This window comes from Anolis sagrei, chromosome 2 (assembly GCF_037176765.1).
Source record: "Anolis sagrei isolate rAnoSag1 chromosome 2, rAnoSag1.mat, whole genome shotgun sequence".
NCBI classification, from domain to species: Eukaryota; Metazoa; Chordata; class Lepidosauria; order Squamata; family Dactyloidae; genus Anolis; species Anolis sagrei.
Window position 1 is genome coordinate 195476083 of NC_090022.1, and position 19725 is coordinate 195495807.

General features: G+C 42.3%; 1 protein-coding gene across 2 annotated transcripts; it reads left to right on the forward strand.

Annotated features, from left to right (window-relative positions):
- The first annotated feature begins 1879 nt into the window (after positions 1-1879).
- Positions 1880-17274, forward strand: LOC132767574 (C-type lectin domain family 5 member A-like). 2 transcript variants are annotated; one of them, XM_060762681.2, is made up of 7 exons: positions 1880-2058; positions 6354-6442; positions 8433-8489; positions 9624-9701; positions 12646-12794; positions 13860-13969; positions 16965-17274. In XM_060762681.2, exons 2-7 carry the CDS (start codon positions 6364-6366, stop codon positions 17071-17073), a joined length of 582 nt encoding a protein of 193 aa, XP_060618664.2. In that variant the 5' UTR covers positions 1880-2058; positions 6354-6363; the 3' UTR covers positions 17074-17274. The 2 variants fall into 2 exon arrangements, with proteins under 2 accessions (XP_060618664.2, XP_060618665.2); XM_060762682.2 differs by lacking the exon at positions 1880-2058 and having other exon boundaries at positions 5638-6442.
- Positions 17275-19725: the final 2451 nt, after the last annotated feature.

Below are 19725 nucleotides of genomic sequence, written 5' to 3' on the forward strand. Positions count from 1 at the left end.
CTCTAAAGTGTTACAAAAGTTCCAGGTCTGTAAAAATGCCTTGCTTAATTCTGGGCCTTGAAGAAGAAGAGAAAAAGAACTTTATTTTTCTACCCTGCCTCCATCTCCCTGAATGGACTCGGGGCGGCTTACATGGAGCCAAGCCCAAGGCAACATACAATTAAAAACAGAACAGTAACAAATTAAATAGCATAAAACAGTATAAACAATAATAAACAAGCATCAAAAGCAACAGCAAACTAATTTTTGGAGGGGAGGAGGGGGCCATTATGTGAACTGGTTAAAGGATAGGGTGGTTCAATAAGGTGGATAGAAACTTATAGTAGCATAGGAAATAGCATGGAACAGAGAAATTAAACAGGATCAATTCGGCTTAACTTAAACATTTGAAATAAAATATAGGAATTCAGATTTAGGTCATGTTTCTTGGGACAGGAAATTGGTGAAAGCTAGCTAATATATGCAATTTTGAAGGCGCCCAAGTCTCAATGATGGGATATCTATTGTATTTTTGTGAACCAAAACTCCTTCCCATTAACAAATCTCTTTCCCATTTATAAATCCTCTTACATGGGTTGGGAAACTTCCTGGCTTCCATTGATGAGATCATAGCTATTGGCAGACATGGATCAGCAGATCTGCTGTAGGCGAGACCAGCCCATTAGTCCATCAACTGATCCCAATCACCCTTTTGTGTTTTCCTGTCTATCACTTTGTGTTTACTTGAAATGGACATTAAGTCAGTCATGGGACTGGAACATATGGCGGTGTGGACACAGATAACCCAGTTCAAAGCAGATATTGTAGGATTTTCTTCCTTGGTATTCTGGGATATAGGGCTTTGTGATTTCACGCCCCTCACCGGGGTGGACCTTTAAACGAACTTGGACTTTAAATCATCCAACTGCAGCTGTTCCTTTTTCCCCGCAATAGGGGAAACTCCTACAGCTGGGGACATTGGGAGGAATCCCTAACTAACAAGCAGATCTAAGAGGGATGACTTTTCAGCCAAACAGGGAGTTTTGAATGACTGTCAAAGTGGATAAAATGCATGCTTTATGTTAGTTCTTTTGAGCACAGACTTTGTAGTGACATCCTTTTCTGACTAGAAAGAATAAACCTCTGTTCATTTCCCCTTCAGGTGCAGTTCATTTTTTAATCTGGCCTTTGGGGTAGCAAAGTGTGCCAAGTTCTGGACCCAATGTTTGAATTAACTGAAATATTTAACAATTATCACAAACTAGCTTGGGGACCTAGTGGTGCCCACATTATTTGAGAAAGGCATTGTGTGCCAAGGTTGGTCTTTATCAGTTATTTATGTGGCTCCCAGTGCTCTCAGGAAGTTAGTGAAAGTACAGCGAGTCCCATCATCCATGGTACATCATCCTCCAAACTGCACCAGGATGAAGAGTGGGTTATGGGGGCTCTGTGTGCCAAGTTTGATCTTTATCGGTCTTTGTTGGAGGCCGCAGTGGTCTGTGGGAACCGAAGGGTTGGAAAGTACTTCAAATTCCATCATTCATTGTCCATCCTCCCCCAAACCTCACCAGAACATAAAGGGGATCATGGGGATTATGTGTGTCAAGTTTGGTCTTGATCAGTCATTGGATGAGGGTCGCAGCGGTCTCGGGAAGTGAGTGGAGGTACTTCAAGTCCCATCATCCATGGCCCACCCTCCTCCAAACTGCAGTAGGATGTAGAGTAGGTTTAGAAATATTCTGTGCAAAAACTGATCAAGTTTGTGTCACATTGTGTGAATATGAGTCCAGTTATAATGCCTGCTTTACAAAGTGTTTGTTTGTCAGGAAGTCTTGAGAAATAGAACATTTCATCATCAGGACTGTGGGAATACTTAAAACCAACCTCTTGACACCAAAGACAGTGAAGAAGAAGTGACATTGCCTGCCAGGATTTAGCTGTTTCCTAGTGAGAAAGAGGGGAATAAACCAGAACTAAAGGGAGAACCACATGATTTTAACACGCCAAGGCAGAATGATCAAATGCTACTGAGTAACTGAACTGAAGAGGTTTCTCATCTCAACGGAGTCTTCCTGATAAGTAACATTTGCTTTTAATTTACTTTTCAAATACAATTTTGATAGTTTAGGAAATGTAATATGAAAATACTTCTGACAAGATCAATCTGATTTAAGATTCATATAAACCAGTTCAAAGTAGATTTAGTAAATAATCTGGCAATGTAGATTCTGCTTTAAGACTTCATCAGACGAAGGTTTGCCTTCTCTTTCGTCACAGAGTCTACTGGTTCCCATTTCACGATGCACAGCTACTTCTGGTGGGGCTTTGTGGTAAAGGGTAGATGAACCGGCACATCCCGTCATGGCGGCAACACAGGAGGCTTCCCATGTTCAATTGTGATCAATGTGGGAAAGCCAGGTGGCCAACACTTCCCCCCTTGGGATAGGATGATGGGTGAATTCGTCGATGCAGGGCATGGGGTGACAGTTTCTCCACACCCTGTGACGGGCGCCACCAGATTCGTCACGATGTGTGGTGATTCTGGCAGCCCATCTGATGAGGTCACTGGAATAGAAACAGAACTAAAATAAAAACTCTCTAGAATCCATGGCTGGGATCTGATTAAAAATGCATATATTTGGAAGGGAAAATTATGAAACCTAAGCATTTTATGTGAAGCACCAGAACTGAATGGAGTTCACATTCCTTTCACACAAAATCCTACTCTTGGTTAAACTTTTAAAATTTCAGCAGTGGACTGGTGTGGTGTCACCCTAATTTTGTTGTTACTATTAAATGAATGGAATTCTATCACTTTACTTACTTTCTTAGGCGCTCCCTCGTAGCTTGAGGATTATTGTCTTCCAGATGTGGTGTCTTGGTGGTGGGTCTGTAGCTGGCTGTGGAACCCTATTCTTGATCCGCATCTTCTCCTGCAGTGAGGACCTCAGTTTCCAGGTGGAAGGTGGGCCCTGTCAGGGTTGGCTTGACACACCTTCCTCTTGGCACATTTCTCTCTTTCTCCCTCCATTTGTGCCTTTTCAAATTCTGCAGCACTGCTGGTCACAGCTGACTTCCAGTTAGAGTGCTCAAGGGCTAGGTCTTCCCAGTTCTCTGTGTCTATGCCACCGGTGATGCAGTGGGTTAAACCGCTGAGCTGCTAAACTTGTTGACCAAAAGGTCACAGGTTCAATTCCCAGGAGCGGCGTGAGCTTCCACTGTCAATCCCAGCTTCTGCAAACCTAGCAATTCAAAAACATGCAAATGTGAGTAGATCAATAGGTACCCCTTTGGCGGGAAGGTAACGGCGCTCCATGCAGTCATGCCAGCTACATGACCTTGGAGGTGTCTTTGGACAATGGCAGCTCTTTGGCTTAGAAGAGTAGCCGAGCTAAACCAGCTCCTTGGTTCACCGAGGAGCTGGCAGCAATGAAGCAAAGGAAGAGGAGACTAGAGCGCATGTGGCGTTCGGACCCGAGCGAGTCAAATCGAACACGGTATGTCGCTCTTCTCAGGGCATATGCCGTGGCAATAAAGGCGGCAAAGAAATCTTTCTTTGCGGCCAATATTGCGTCCGCAAAGAACCGTCCGGCTGAGCTGTTTCGAGTTGTCAGAGGTCTATTAAATCCCACCAAGTCAGATGGGAACCCTGACAACTCGACGGCCCGCTGTGAAGCTTTTGCTCGGTTCTTTGCGGACAAAGTCGCTTCGATCCGTTCCGACCTGGACACCATGTTAACGGCAGTCTCAGAGGATGTAACACGAGCATCTGCTTATCCGATTTCGTTGGATTCATTTCAATTGGTGAAACCTGAGGATGTGGACAAGATGCTTGGAGGAATGAGGGCTACCACATGCATCCTAGACCCCTGCCCATCCTGGCTTCTAAAGGAGGCCAGAGGGGGATTGGCTGAGTGGGTGAAGGTGGTGGTTAATGCCTCCCTTCGGGAAGGCAAAATTCCAGCCAGCTTAAAACAAGCTGTGATAAAACCGCTGTTGAAGAAACCATCACTGGATCCCACTCAATTCGTCAACTTTTGGCCTGTTTCCAATCTTCCCTTTTTGGGCAAAGTCCTGGAACGTGTGGTGGCCTCACAACTCCAGACATTCTTGGTAGACACTGATTATCTAGATCCGGCACAGTCTGGTTTCAGGCCGGGACATGGTACCGAGACAGCCTTGGTCGCCTTAGTGGATGATCTGCGCAGGGAACTAGACAGGGGGAGTGTGTCCCTGTTAGTTCTGCTGGACCTCTCAGTGGCCTTCGATACCGTCGACCACGGTATCCTTCTGAGACGCCTCGCGGGAATGGGCCTTGGTGGCACTGCTCTGCAGTGGCTCAGGTCCTTCCTAGAGGATCGTACTCAGAAGGTGTTGCTGGGGGACAACTGCTCTACCCCACAACCATTGACTTGTGGGGTCCCGCAGGGCTCAATATTGTCCCCCATGTTATTTAACATCTACATGAAGCCGTTGGGAGAGATCATCCGGAGTTTCGGGGTGCGGTGTTATCTGTACGCAGATGACGTCCAACTCTGTCACTCCTTCCCACCTACTACTACGGAGGCTATTCAGGTCCTGAACCGTTGCTTGGCCGCTGTATCGGACTGGATGAGGGCGAACAAATTGAAATTGAATCCAGATAAGACAGAGGCACTCCTGGTCAGTCGGAAGGCCGAACAGGGTATAGGGTTACAGCCTGTGTTGGACGGGGTTACACTCCCCCTGAAGACGCAGGTTCGCAGCTTGGGTGTGATCCTGGACTCCTCGCTAAGCTTGGAACCCCAGGTTTCGGCGGTGTCCAGGAGAGCATTTGCACAACTCAAACTTGTGCGCCAGCTGCGCCCGTACCTTGGGAAGTCGGACTTGGCCACGGTGGTCCACGCTCTGGTCACATCCCGGATTGATTACTGCAACGCGCTCTACGTGGGGTTGCCCTTGAAGACAGCCCGGAAGCTTCAGATGGTCCAGCGCTCGGCAGCCAGGTTGCTAACAGGAGCGGCACTCAGGGAGCATACCACTCCTCTGTTGAGCCAGCTCCACTGGCTGTCAATCCGCTACCGGGCTCAATTCAAGGTGCTGGCCTTAGCCTATAAAGCCCTAAACGGTTCTGGCCCCGCTTACCTCTCCGAACGCATTTCCGCCTACGAACCGACTAGAACATTAAGATCGTCTGGGGAGGCCCTGCTCTTGATCCCGCCTGCATCACAGGTACGCTTGGCGGGGACGAGAGACAGGGCCTTCTCAGTGGTGGCCCCTCGGCTATGGAATGCCCTGCCAGCTGACATCAGACAGGCACCTTCGTTGCTGGCGTTTCGGAGAATGGTCAAGACCTGGCTTTACGAACAAGCGTTCGGCTAAGCAATGCAACTAACTAAGGAAGACGGTAACTGAACATAGGAACGGCACAATGACTATGAGAATGGATCTGACTTTAACGGAGGCGCTATATATGTTGTTTGTCGATTTGTCTGTCTATGTTAATTGTTGTGGAGCGACGTTGTCGTCCCGGTTGTTGTATTGCCATGTTTTAATTGCACTGTAAACCGCATTGAGTCGCCTGTCAAGGGCTGAAATATGCGGTATAAAAGTGAAGCAAATAAATAAATAATAAATAGAAATGGAGATGAGCACCACACCCCAGAGTCAGACACGACTGGATTTAATGTCAGGGGAAAACCTTTACCTTTGCCCAATTTTACATTAGTCATTGTAAGTTGTATCAAATTCATTAAATTCGTATTTACCATGTGGTATCTGACATGCGGCCGTGGTCCGCGCCAAAACCTTAGAAATCAAAATTTACCCAATACTTTTTTGTTTTATTTTCAGCGCAAGCAAGCAAAGCAAAGCCAAGCCAAAAAATGCTGCCATTCCTCTTTAAATGAATGGCCTCTTACCATTAGGAGAGGGAAGCAGCAGGGAGAAAGCAGAGTTTGCTGTGAAAGAGACTGAGAAAGCACCGCCCTAGTAAATATCTAGAGAGGATACATCTCTAAGAATTTGTTAGGTCCTCCAGCATGTTTCTATGGTAACTTTTGGCAAAAGTTGATTACTTCAGCATGGTTCACTATTATTTACGCTTTCCTTTATTGAGGGGAAGTTGAAAAATATATCTCCTGCAGATATGGGAACTGTGATGATAGTGGAAATACTTTACTGTGATCATATGGATAAAATTGCACAGGTTTAACCCCTTCCCTCTGAAATCTCTTATCAAAAGACCAACTGGTTTCAAGGGTTTAACCTCCGCTGTTGATGTTGTTGGGGTCTTTGTTTGCAATCCTCTACAATTTCCTGCAAGGAAACATGAGTACATGGGACTTCTGATTGTGCCCACTGAATGCCAATGGAACACTATTAAAATGTTTCAGATTAGCTGCTATGGACTGGTGGCATCTGGCTCCTGGAATAATCCTCCTATTCATCAAACTTACAGGGACCTCCCTGTTTCTTGTTTTCAGTAAGTATTGCACAATTTTTAGTTTGAGTATTTATCTGGAAATATATTTTCTAATTTAGCAACTCTTCCTCTTTTTGTCATGTACGCCTGTGTAATGGAGTGAGGATTCTTTAGTTTTTAAATATGGATTTTTCATCTGTCTATCTGGGACAAAGATGCACACACAGAAGCTAATACAGATAAATACTGGGAGTTTATTTATTTATTTATGACATTTATATGCTGCCCTGCTATATTGTACTATAGCATTATACTGTAATATTGTCAGTAATGTTACATGTAATATATATATAATTATTATATTGTATTATTGTTAGTATTGTATTACAATATTATGATCAATATTATATGTACATACAATATATTATATTTATTTATTTACAACACTTACATTCTGCCCTTCTCACCCCGAAGGGGACTCAGAGCGACTTACAAGTAATATGTAAATACAATATATTATATTATTACCATAGCACAATATTAGTATTATATACTGCTATATAATACTATACCATTATACTGTAATATTATTAGTAATATTACATGAAATATAAATATATATAATTATTATATTGCATTATTATTAGTATTGTAGCACATTATTATGATCAGTATGATATGTACATACAATATATTATATTTATTTATTTACATTATTTATATTCCGCCCTTCTCACCCTGAAGAGGACTCAGAGCGGCTTACAAGTAATATGTAAATACTATATATTATACTATTACCATAGCACAATATTAGTATTATATATTGCTATATTATTAGTAATATTACAGGTAATATAAAATATATAATTATAATATCGTATTGTTAGTATTATATTGTTTCATGTCCTATGGGCTTGTAAACATGTTTAGCATCTGTTGCTTAAATCTCACTGTCCGTCACAAATAGAGTAAAAACAACGAATCAATAGAAACTTTAATTATATGTTTTCCATGTCTCAATGCACAAGGCTACAAATGACAACAATGAAATGAAAGTTAATAAATTATATCGGGTGTTTCCAAAACGGTTTGAAATATTTTATACATCCTTTTAATGTAAATAATATTTATTATAGCAATATTACAAAAGGAACCAAACCTGTAGGTGCATCTACACTATAGAATTACTGCAGACTGACTGCTTAACTACCATGATTCAATGTTATGGAATCCTGGGTTCAATGTTATGGAAACTCTGCCAAAGAGTTCTGGTGCTTCACCAATCTACACTGGAGTCCCCTGGTAGTGCAGTGCCAGCAGGACTGAAGACCGACAGGTCGGAGGTTTGAATCCAGGGAGAACATGGATGAGCTCCCTCTGTCAGCTCCAGCTCCCCATGCAGGGATATGAGAGAAGCCTCCCACAAAGATGTTAAACATCAAAACAACCAGGCATCCCCTGGACAACGTCCTTGCACATGGCCAATTCTCTCACACCAGAAACAACTTGCAATTTTTCAAGTCACTCCTGACACACACACACACAAAACAAACTACAACTCCCAGGATCCCACAGGAATTAAAATAGTGTCAAATTGCATTAATTCTGAAGTGTGGATGCACTCTTCATGTTCAGAGGTGTAAACGGTCTAGATTCTATTGCTCGTCCAAGCTGGAGCAGACCCAGGGCCCTTCCACACAGCCCTATAACCCAGAAATTCAAGGCAGAAAATACCACAATATCTGTTTTGAACTGGTTTATCAGAGTCCATACTGCCATATATTCTAGTTCAAAACAGAAAATGTGGGATTTTATTCAGATGTGTGAAAAGGGCCCCAGTGAATCAATTGGATTGACACAACACTGGCTATTTAAGTTTAACTTAACAACTGGATTTAGGCTTAGTGATTTCCCCTCCCCATGTTTGCTCTTAGGCAACGTCTCCTTCATCAGGCAAGGATATATAAATGCTCTTAACTCTGTACTGTTTTTAGCAACAGCTTTAAAGAAATACTCATCACCAAAGCATTCAAACTGTTCTTGTTTTTAGTGCCAAGCATCTTCCCCCATGGCAATGTCAGTTCTGTTCATGAAGACAACTGGACAGGTAATTCAACAATCTGGGAGATTTCAGAGCTTGGTAACTTGTTTATTATTATCCTTACTGTTAAGAGGAAACTACTTTCCAAACCCCTCATTCTAGAACTCAAAATCCATGTTTTGACTTACTCATGCTCCAAATAACTTCTTCCTTGGAAGTGTTTGTGGACCTCTCTAGACCCTTCGGAGTGATTCTATAGTTTGCTTCTGGCCAAAAATATAGGGTTAGCTATCATCCAGGTTTTCGGTATCCACAGCAGGGTGCATATGTATCTCACACAGATAGAGCGTCATACTACTTGCATGTCCAGGTATGAGATATGCTTTCCACAGAAAAGTAAACACTAGGCAGACACCATATGTTGGAGAGAAAAGGCTACACTTTATTTGTTTACAGCTATAGACAAGGGTTGGCCATGTGTGGGACCACATATACAGGCAATGACTATGCTGCAGCTATGGCTCTGTACTAGATGCCATGAGAAATATGTGCATATGCTGCTCCAGCCATGGTCTCAGCCACTAGGAGTGTATGTGGCAATTACTGATCTCCAACTGGGTAAGACTGAGTCCAGATCACACCTGAGTCTCCTGATGAGATCAACCCAAGATTGAGTCCAGATCACACCTGAGTCTCCTGATGAGATCAACCCAACACAATCAAATGATGGAGTACACTGGTCACCTGATTCTGGATCCATGACCCATAAAGATGTTTGCCCCATAAAGATGTGACAAAATAATAATATACATATACCCTATAAGTCATAGGGGTGGGCAGGAAGGAGCTTGGAGTGAACTGAGAGCTCACTGCAGTGCCTGTATTAATTTATTAACCCTACAGAGTGGAAACCACAACTGGAACACTCTTTTTGGGTGAATGGGCTGCCTGCCGGCCAGCCAGTGTTACAATCCTGTGGGGAGGCTTCTCTCATGTCCTGCAGGAAGCAAGTACAATTCATTTAATGTGTATTTACACTATGTAGTTTGATTCCACTTTAACTGCCATGGCTTAGTGCTTTGGAATACAGAACTTGGTGTTGTAGTTCCTATTGAACTGATCTACAGTTTTAAAGTCTGTGGCAGTGCTATAGTGAATGTTTTCAAGGTAGACAGATGTTAAATATACTTTATTTTACAGTATTGCATACTACAGAAAACCTGCCCAAAGTGACGACTACTCTTCCTGTGAGAAGCACAGCTTCAACCACAGTGAAAGGTAATATTGGGGGGAAAGAATACTTATTATGTTTTTCATAATGTGATGTTAATTTATACATAAATGGATTGCATGGATGGAAAGCATCCTCAAAGACACAAGATACAGGTGGAAGTATTATCCAAGTAACATCACTGTAGCACTCATATTTTTTCTGTATACAGTTTGCAGTGCCTGTAGTAAGCAACGTTCTATGGCAGACAACTCTTCTGATTAATGTGGAACTATCTTTGTTAGTAGGCTTGACAGAAGATGAAGATAAATAAGATGCACAGATTAGGAATGCAGTAGGCCTTCCACATTTGTGGGTTTTACTTTTATGGATTTTATTAAAATATTCTCGCTAGAAATCTGCTTTGATAATCTGGATTATATAGCAATGTAGAAGGGGCCTAAGTGTTTCAGTGAAGCTCTATGGTCAATTTCTGCCAGAAGTTGCCCATAGAATCAAAGAGTTGGAAAGGGACCTCATGGGCCATCCAGTCCAACCCCCTGCCAAGAAGCAGGAATATTGCATTCAAATCACCCCTGACAGATGGCCATCCAGCCTCTGTTTAAAAGCTTTTAAAGAAGGAGCCTCCACCACACTCCAGGGCAGAGAGTTCCACTGCTGAACGGCTCTCACAGTCAGGAAGTTCTTCCTCATGTTCAGATGGACTCTCCTCTCTTGTAGTTTGAAGCCATTGTTCTGCGTCCTAGTCTCCAAGGAAGCAGAAAACAAGCTTGCTCCCTTCTCCCTGTGGCTTCCTCTCACATATTTATACATGGCTATAATATCTCCTCTCAGCCTTCTCTTCTTCAGGCTAAACATGCCCAGCTCCTTAAGCCGCTCCTCACAGGGCTTGTTCTCTAGACCCTTGATCATTTTAGTCGCCCTCCTCTGGACACAGAGTTATGTCGGAGAATCTACAGCAGGGGTGTCAAACCCGTTTTGATTTATGGCCACACCAGCCATGTATAAGGTTGCCTTCAAAGGGCCATTGAATCCATGGATGGAGAATCCAGGAAGACAGAGGGCCAATTATCCTTTATTTACATAGTGGTCAATGCTCTTTGATTTTTACCCTGTTTGGGTCCCCAGATGCCCTCCAGGTGGACTGGGGATAATGGGAATTGCAAGCCCACAGCACTTTCGGCTCTGAGTTTGGGCAAAAGTTAAAAGACATTTTAAAAGTCAGACACCATATCCACAAGCCTTGTATCTAAATTCAGATCCTACTATCCTGACCGAACAGAACAAACTGCAGCTTTCCAGAGGTTACTATATCACAACTCTCATCAGCTCTGGTTGTGATGTCTAATGGAGAGGAATACAGGAGTTGTAGTCCAATATCTGGAGGGACATATAAAATGACATGGTAGACCAGATTTGGTCTGCAAGCCTTGAGGCTGACATATGTGAGTTAGAGAAATGCAAGACACTCGGTTCCACCCCCTTCACAGGTGTGGCTGGTGAGGACGAGGGACGGGGCCTTCTCAGTGGTGGCCCCTTGGCTGTGGAACTCCTTTCCCAGTGAAATCAGATCAGCTCCTGTCCTTTAGAAAGAAAGTTAAAACCTGGCTATGGAACTAAGCGTTTGGAGAGAGTACAGGGCAACATGCAGCTACTAAGGGGATGTAATGTAATCAGAACGGTTTCTGGATTATGATTTTGGGTCTATGTGCAATGCTTAACTGCTTATTTGATGTATTTATATGGAATTGTTTTTTTATTGTTTTAATGCAAAATGTATTTTGTATTTGTATGTTTTTATGTTTAATGCGGCATTGAATATTGCCGGTTTGGAAGCCACTCTGAGTCCCCTCTGGGGTTGAGACAAAGCAGGGTAAAATGCAGTGAATACATAAAATAACTAAATAAGGCACAGGGAGAGATGCCATGGCAACTGTTTACATTCTGCTACTAGTGCACCTGATAAACCCTCATTCCCTGCATTGAGCATTAGTGCAAAAGGGTGTCATCTGTGTGCAAACATGTTCTTCACATGACATGACCACAATTGTAGTATGATTACTAGGGTAAGCATTCCCCCCATTAAGTGAAAGAGCCAACATGAAAAAAACTGAATATGAGTAGAATCCATTTCAAAACAACATGGAATGGAAAGAACTTGAGATAGAGTGGGGTTGTCCCAAAGGATATGGCAATTCAGTACATTTCAGCTGTTCACTCCACACACATATTGTCATTGGGTGCCTTCAAGTCATTTCTGATGAATGGCAACTTAAAAGGGTGAATGGCTTGACCTTGGGAACGCAGTATCCAAAGAAGAGGTTTGAAGGCAGCAAAGGGTGTACAGTGTTCCCTCGGTACTTTGCGGTTCGCTTCTCACAGACTCGCTGTTTCGCGGTTTTTCAAAAAAAGTAATTTAAAATACAAGTAGCGAAGGAACACTGTATATGCTGCCACAGACTTGAGTTGCTGAGTTACTCACAGACAGGTGTATATGTGTGTGGCGAAGAGCCCTGAAGTGGCACCTGCGAGGGGTGCGGAGAGGGCCGCCAAGGCAGTTTCTGCCGGGGCTTTTTCTCGGTCACCTCCCAGAGCTTCTTCCTCCGTGGCCAGAGGGCTGCCAAAGCAACTTACGCTGGGGGTTCTTCCTGGTCGCTTTTCCTCAGGTGACTGGGTGAGAGCCCCAATGCCAGTGGGGAAGCAGGGAGGGAAGGAGAAGGGTGGCTCCAGCAAGTGGAGGGGGAAAGAGGAGAGGGAGAGAGAGAGGAGGGAAAGAGAGAAGTGGGCAGAGCTATACTGTATATGTACAGTATAGCTTCCCTATATCACGATTTTTCACTTATCGCAGGCGTTCCTGGAACAATATGTGAGTGAACACTGTACTGTAGTAACTGTATTTTGTTTGTCATGTTCCTACATTCAATGTCCTCACTGCTGGCATTGAACTTATTCATACCTTGTCTCTTGCATGTTCTTTTGTCAAATTGCAAGCTCCTGCAGCTCCTGTTCCTTTGAAGTGGGAAGGATATCAAGGAAGTGATTACTGGTTTTCTGAAACTGTGGCTATCTGGTCCAGCAGCCGAAACGAATGCAAGAAGCAGAACTCCGACCTAGTGATCATCAAGGACAAAAATGAACTGGTGAGACTGTGGCCACTTTAAGGAAAACAGGTCATCCCCTGGAGTGCACACACATTTAAATGATTAGTTTTGCCTGAGAGGAGAGTTTCCATGAATGCCTGCAGAAAATTCTATGATGTTAAGGAATGCTGCACGATACTGTGCAAGCCAATATTCTGCAGCATTCCTGTTACCTGTGATAGCAGCTCTTTACGATCACAGTGGGTGACATTGCAGATGTCATTTCCTTCAAAAACATTATTAAAAAACTTTTATTTTCTGCTGGAAGGATGTGAGGATGCCACAACAGAAGCCCAGGCTACAATTGCAAGAAGTAACCCCTGGCTTCATTGAGAGGAGGTGGCAGACAGGTATTGCATGATATTGTGCAATGGGGACTGTCACCTTTGGTGATGCCAGCTTCTACCTCCGTGCAATAAATTCCCTACACAAAAGAGACAGTCTATCAATTTATGATGGGTAGGTAGTTTGGAGGCCCTGGTGGCACAGTGGGTTAAACCGCTGAGCTTGTTGACTGAAAGGTCACAGGTCCGAATCCAGGGAGCGGCATGAGCTCCTGCTGTTAGCCTCTGCTTCTGCCAACTTAGCAGTTCGAAAACATGCAAATTTGAGTAGATCAATAGGTACTGCTCTGGCGGGAAGGTAAGGGCGCTTCATGCAGTCATGCCGGCCACATGACCTTGGAAGTGTCTACGGACAATGCTGGCTCTTCGGCTTCGAAATGGAGATGAGCACCAACCCCCCAGAATCAAACATGACTGGACTTAATGTCAGGGGAAAACTTTTACCTTTACCTAGGTAGTTTGGTGTAGTTACTAGTGATATGTAGTTAGTATTTTGTTTTTGTAGTGTATAGAAAGTATATATTTATATTGTGTATTGGATGTTTGTCCTTGTATGAATAATGATCTTTTACTTTTTAAAGGGGCAGTCTGTATGTATGGGAATGTAAATCAATTCATCTCTCACACCGCCATCCTGCCCATATGTAATGAATTATACTTGCAACGGCAGCGCACATGTATACTTGCTATTCACTCCCATTGCATTTTTTGTTCCTGCCAGGAATTTATTTATAATAAAACAACATCATTGGATTATTTTATTGGGCTGTCATACGTAGAGGATGAGAGAAAATGGGAATGGACTGATAGCACCGAACTCCAAAGAAATCTGTAAGTTCCCTCTTTTATTTAATCTCTCATCGTTAGAGAATCACCTGAACTACTTTCTGGCTGGTTTAGGGAAGTGCAGTAAAAAAAGTGCCTTTTCCAAGCTCCAACTTCAATTTAGGAAGTTCTCTTAATTTTGGTTAGAATCACACCATTTATCTATCCAGCTCAATATAGCCTATCTGACTCTCTGAGGCCCCTTCTACACTGCCATATAATCCAGGTTATCAAAGCAGATAATCCACATTATCTGCTTTGAACTGGATTATATGAGTCTACACTGCCAAGTAATCCAGTTCAAAGCAGATAATCTGGATTTTATATGGCAGTGTAGAAGGGGGCTCAGATTTCAGCCTCTCTGAGCACTTGCTAACTGGTCATTTCTTTCCTTTTACAAAAGGCAGATGCCAGAGATTGAATCTGGCGCTGTACTACTGAGCTTTAGCCCTTCGCCAACTGGATAGGAAGTGGCAGTTTGTGCATGGCATGAGCCTTAGGGTATGTGAATCTCCCTCCTTGGCCTGTATCTTGAGATGTATCGTAAAGTTCCTCACAGGCAGAATTATGACACTTCTCCTCCTTCCAGAACTCACCTTTTAGCTATTACAGCTCCCACTCCATAAACATTTAGTGGCTAGTAGAGAGTATGGGTCATCGGAGAAGGGTCTACCTACACCCTTATAACCAGGTGCAGAATGCTCACATTATATGCCAGAAGCTCTAAGGTCCCTCTCTTATGTGACTGTAAGTTACTAAAAGGATGGAAGGAGAAAGAGAAGAACCCAAACCAGATTTCTGGTTTATAGAGACCTTTGATTTGGGGACCCATGGAAGCATCTGGTATAGGAATCCTGTCCTTTTTGACAAATGATTGCTGTAAGGATTTTGTATCAATTTGTATCAATTCTTTCAGTATTTTTAGAGGGCCACAGATCTCAATGGATGAGTTTGTATTGGGGGATGCCACATCTTACAAAATGAAAATCCCCCTTTATCCGACTTACCAGAGATCAGCAAAATGTAGTCATCCCTGGTTTCAAAATGTTCATGACACAAAACTGAAATCAGTTAACAACTCAAATGTTTGGGACACATTTGCAGATTACAACATACACACCAGTTTGCAAAGAAGATAGTGGGTGGTTTGTATTTTTGTCTATAAAGAGGGAGAAAGAAGAGGCAAAAGTTCATCTTATACATAATACTTAGCAGAGGGAGAAAAGCATTGGTTCTCTAGATGTTTTGGAGTACAAATCCATTTCTTGTTATTCATAAGTAGAGCAGATGGGAGTTTTGGGTCAAAACAAGTGGAGGGCAAAGATTTCCAACCTCTGCTGGAAAGTAAAAAAGTGAAGGAAAATGACAATGACAAAGAGAGGAGAAAGAAAGAGACAAGAAGAAAAATATCAATGTATTAAAATATAAAATCACGAGTCTCAAATTGCAAGATGAGTCATATGGGTCCTGAGTTTGACCTAGAGAGTTCTTTGCAGTAACCAGTTGTTAGACCATGTCAACTAGTAGGGCCCTGTGGTTCTCCTTCTTACCAAACTGAAGGCAAAATAAGACATTAAGGGGGATGCACATACCTCATGAGGCAGCAAATGTAGTAGTTTGGGGGTTGGACAATGACTCTAGAGCAGTAGTTCCCAACTTGTGGGCCGTGGTCCACTGACGGGCTGTGAGACCTAAAAGAAGGTCCCCAGTTCTAGATTATTAAATATGTTTTTTTTTGTGGGCAAGCAGATGACAACTACTGGATGGCATATGTTCTGTATCAGAAACTAGATCTGATGTGGTCTATCCAATGCAATTTTCTGAGTCAGCACTCCAAATAACCAAACCAAATCTAATGCTTACCAAAAACTGATTCATAACCCTTTTGTTGAAGAGTGATCCCTGGTCAAAATTGGTCCCTGGTCAAATAAAAGTTGGGAGCCACTTCTCTAGAGGCCAAGGTTCACATCCTTATTCAGTTACCTTGAGCAAGTCACATATTTTCTGCCTCAGAGGATGACAACCCTCCTCTAAACAAATCTTACCGACTAAACCTTGCGACATGTTCATCTTTGTTGTTACTAACTTCTGTCAAGTTGTCTTGACTTATGGCAACCCTATGAACGAAATATCTCCAAGTCACCCTATCATCAACAGGTCTCATAGACTTAGGACATGTGTGACTTCCTCCTTGACTGAGAATATATCCATTTGGTCTTCCTCTTTTCCTACTGACTCCCACTTTGCCAAGCCTTATTGTTTTTTCTTTCACGAAATGGCCAAAGTATGACCGCCTCAGTTCAGGTAGTCATACTTTGGCCATTTCGTATGACCGCCTCAGCGTCTAAGAAAAATTCAGACTCAATTTCTCCTAGGACCATTTATCGTCCCTCCCCCTGCCCCTGTAGTCCTTGGTACCCATAGACCTCCAGCATCACATTTCAAATTAATTAATTTTCCCCCTATCAGCTGTCTTCATTGTCCAGCATTCACAACCACACATAGAAATGGGATCTATCATGGCAAGAAGTTTAATATTCAATGGTATATCTTGACATTTCAAGTGAATCTTAGTTACACCATAAGTCAAAAATTATTTGAATACACACAACAACAATTTTTTTTACAGTAAACCCAATTTCTCTCACACAGTGGGATTTCTTTGTAGATATGTGCTTCAGTAATCAAACTAATTAAGCCTGTGCTTTATCTTCCAATGCCAATTGCAAAGCAATGAATGCTAAATGCAAGGTAGTAATTGAAAAAAAAATCATGTGCAGGCAGACGTTTTCCACCATTTAAGTGATAAATTTATGATCTAGATTGAATCCCAGAGAGACAAAACAGATGTGAGTTAACAGAAATGGGATTTAGTAATTGGTTATATTGGAAAGCATGACATGGAGATTTAGCATTCTAGTGAAAATAATAGCCGATTGCTCATCACACTTTGTTCTGCTTGCTTTTCCTCATTGTTTGTCACCTCTTGGTTGTTTCACAGCTTTACAATGAGACAACCTGAAGTGGGAAATGACTGTGCGACTGTCAAGGCAAGAGAAGTGAGTCCAACATCATGCTTTAAAAAAAGCCACTGGATCTGCAAGAAATGATAACCACCCAAAGATTATAACATATAGAAATATGTTATTATAATGTGTGCTTACAATAGACAAATATTATCTGTTCAAATATGCTATTTTCTTTTCAATAAATAATAATAATAATATATTAAAAACCACCCAAAGATTACAGAAGAGACAAATTATGAGCACAAATTCCTGCTTATTAAAAGAGTATATCTTATCATCGTCTTACTTCATTGTCAGCTTTCTATTATTGTACTCATTTCTGTTTTGTTATTGTTGGCATGTCATTATCAATTGCTAGTAGAGTATACTGTGGAGTATTTTTTGCTCTCGAAATCTTATATCAAGCAATTGTTTATTTATTTATTTACTATATTTGTATACTGTCCTACCAGTATACAAATTATTTACTATATTTGTATACTGTCCTTCAGGCGATTTGTTGGCCAAATGATATTCCAAGAGGGATGGAACTGTGACATCACTGTATATAAGAAGAAAATGTCTGGCCATATAATTACTTTGTCATGATAGAACACAATGAAAAACTAGTTTGTCATTTCCACCAATTCACTTGCTCTCTTCGTAGAGTGAATAAAAGATTAACAGCACTAGCCAAATGTTCAAATGCTTTACCTGTCAATTGTGAGAGGACCAAGGTGAGATAGAGGATGCCACTGGAGGGTAAAGATGTACCAGGCCCTTAAGGAAGTTCTTGATTGCAGAATGTATGTGAAATGCAGTTGAGACAGAAGGTGGTGGTTGGTAAGCCATTGTGACAGCCAAGTAAACTTAAAAAACAAAACAAAACAATTCTGGACTATGTCTGCCTGTTACAAAGTAGAGAATAGTCCTCCAAATACTCCTGGAGTCTATACTCCCCCAAACCCCAAGCCATCACTGTGGTTGGGGACACTTTGGGCTACTGCTATTTTATAGCACCTTTTCTACTGCCTTTGGAGAAAGGCCCCTTTCCCTTTTTGTTTATATACCTTTTGTAAATACATTTCTGTAGTTAGCAACCACTGACTATGTTTGATGTTGGGTGTAAAGGTGTTCCAGACCTAGTGTGCGACACTATATACCTATGTTTAAGAGCTTTCCTAGGGAGCTAAACTTGTAAGTAAAGATATTTTGTTAACCAGCACCAAGATAAAGCCCGAATCATTGAAACCTGACTGACAACACCCCAACCCAACTATTAATCTTCAGTCCTCCCACTTTTCTAGCTGCTTTCAAATATTCTTCCTCCTCCCATCTTCTCCATTTGTTCTCAGTTTAGTTGAGATGCTGCAAACTGAGCTCAATAGTGCAAAAGTACTTGGCACTCAGTTACAGCAATGGTTCCCAACCTTTGGTCATTCAACTCCCCAAAATCCTAGCAGCTGTTAGGAGCTCTAGGATGTGAAGTCCAAAATATTCAGAGGACCAAAGGTTGGGAATCAGTGATCTTCACTGACCATGTAATGCAGATCCAAACAGATTCAGAACTGTGGTGACCACAATATGTGAGCTAACAATACTGCAGTTTGAATTAAGGGGTATATAGCACACTAAAGAAAGTTGTAGGAATGTTTGAAATAATACCTTTAATGTGCTGCAGGAGATCACATTATATCCCAGATCCCAGGGCAAAATTGGCTCTGTGGAATGTGGGTCTGCTGGGAAATGCCCCTAGGGCAGAGCTGGCTAGCAGGGGGCTAAAGTGACCACTGGGAGGGGGAACTGATTACTTCAATTTCTGTCATCCCCCCCCCTTCCCTCCCCACCTCTTATGCCTCTGGAGTACTGATGTGCATCTCTAGTGGAAATTAGAAAAAGAAACCAACCACAGAGTGGTTTGAGGTCAGGATCCATGTTTAATGTAATCACCTTCCTGGCCTCAAAAAAGTCCCATACCTATCGATCCAATCACCCTTACAGCAGAACCGGTTCCAAGCTCCATTCATATGTTAGTGTAGATGTGCCCTCAGCAGTGGGAAGAAGAAAGAAGGAGTATCATGGCTTAGAGTTGTGAATACAATTTTTACACAGTGGCAGCTGTCATGCATTGACCTCAATATTTTTAGAACTGGCTAACAATATCACTTTCTCCCTTTCACCTGCTGTTTCCCTTGATTTCCTGGAGGGGATGTTTAGGCTTTGAATTAAGGGCAGAGGGCAAGCATGTCTCTTCAGTTTAGCTATTAATTAGAACTAGAATTGCTTGCATTTCCAGATGCAAAAGGGTTTTGAGTCCTTGTTGACCAGTGCACAGCTAAAACTGTTACAACATTGAAAGCAAGGTATTTCTGAGCCTCAGCTGGGCTTCTAAGAAGAGGACACTTGTGTCATTCTAAAACTTTATTTTAAAAAGAGGATACTTGTGATCAGCAGTGGCATGTCAACACTTCCCTCAATTCAGCACTTTCCTACTGCTGAAAGGGTGCGTGCGTAGACATATCCGTTTCACATCCTATAGTGAGAATGTTTTGCAAATATAGCAAACCACAACAACAAGATACTCCAGGCTAGTAAAGGGATTTGTAGAACAATGCATTCTTGCTCAACGGGAGAGGAACAAAATATTCCATTCGGTGGAGGGGGATTTCTCATGCTGAGGAGAAGTGGATAATGTGGTTTTGTTGCATCACGCGACAAAAGAACAAAGTAATCTTCCTGTCATTTCTTGTGCCT

What these genes read in the sequence shown, in the direction of transcription:
- LOC132767574 (XM_060762681.2), top strand. Translation starts at nt 6,364, where the DNA reads ATGGACTGGTGGCATCTGGCTCCTGGAATAATCCTCCTATTCATCAAA. An exon ending in CTCCCTGTTTCTTGTTTTCA is followed by an intron (nt 6,443 to 8,432) that starts GTAAGTATTGCA and finishes TCTTGTTTTTAG; the next exon opens with TGCCAAGCATCTTCCCCCAT. An exon ending in TCATGAAGACAACTGGACAG is followed by an intron (nt 8,490 to 9,623) that starts GTAATTCAACAA and finishes TTTATTTTACAG; the next exon opens with TATTGCATACTACAGAAAAC.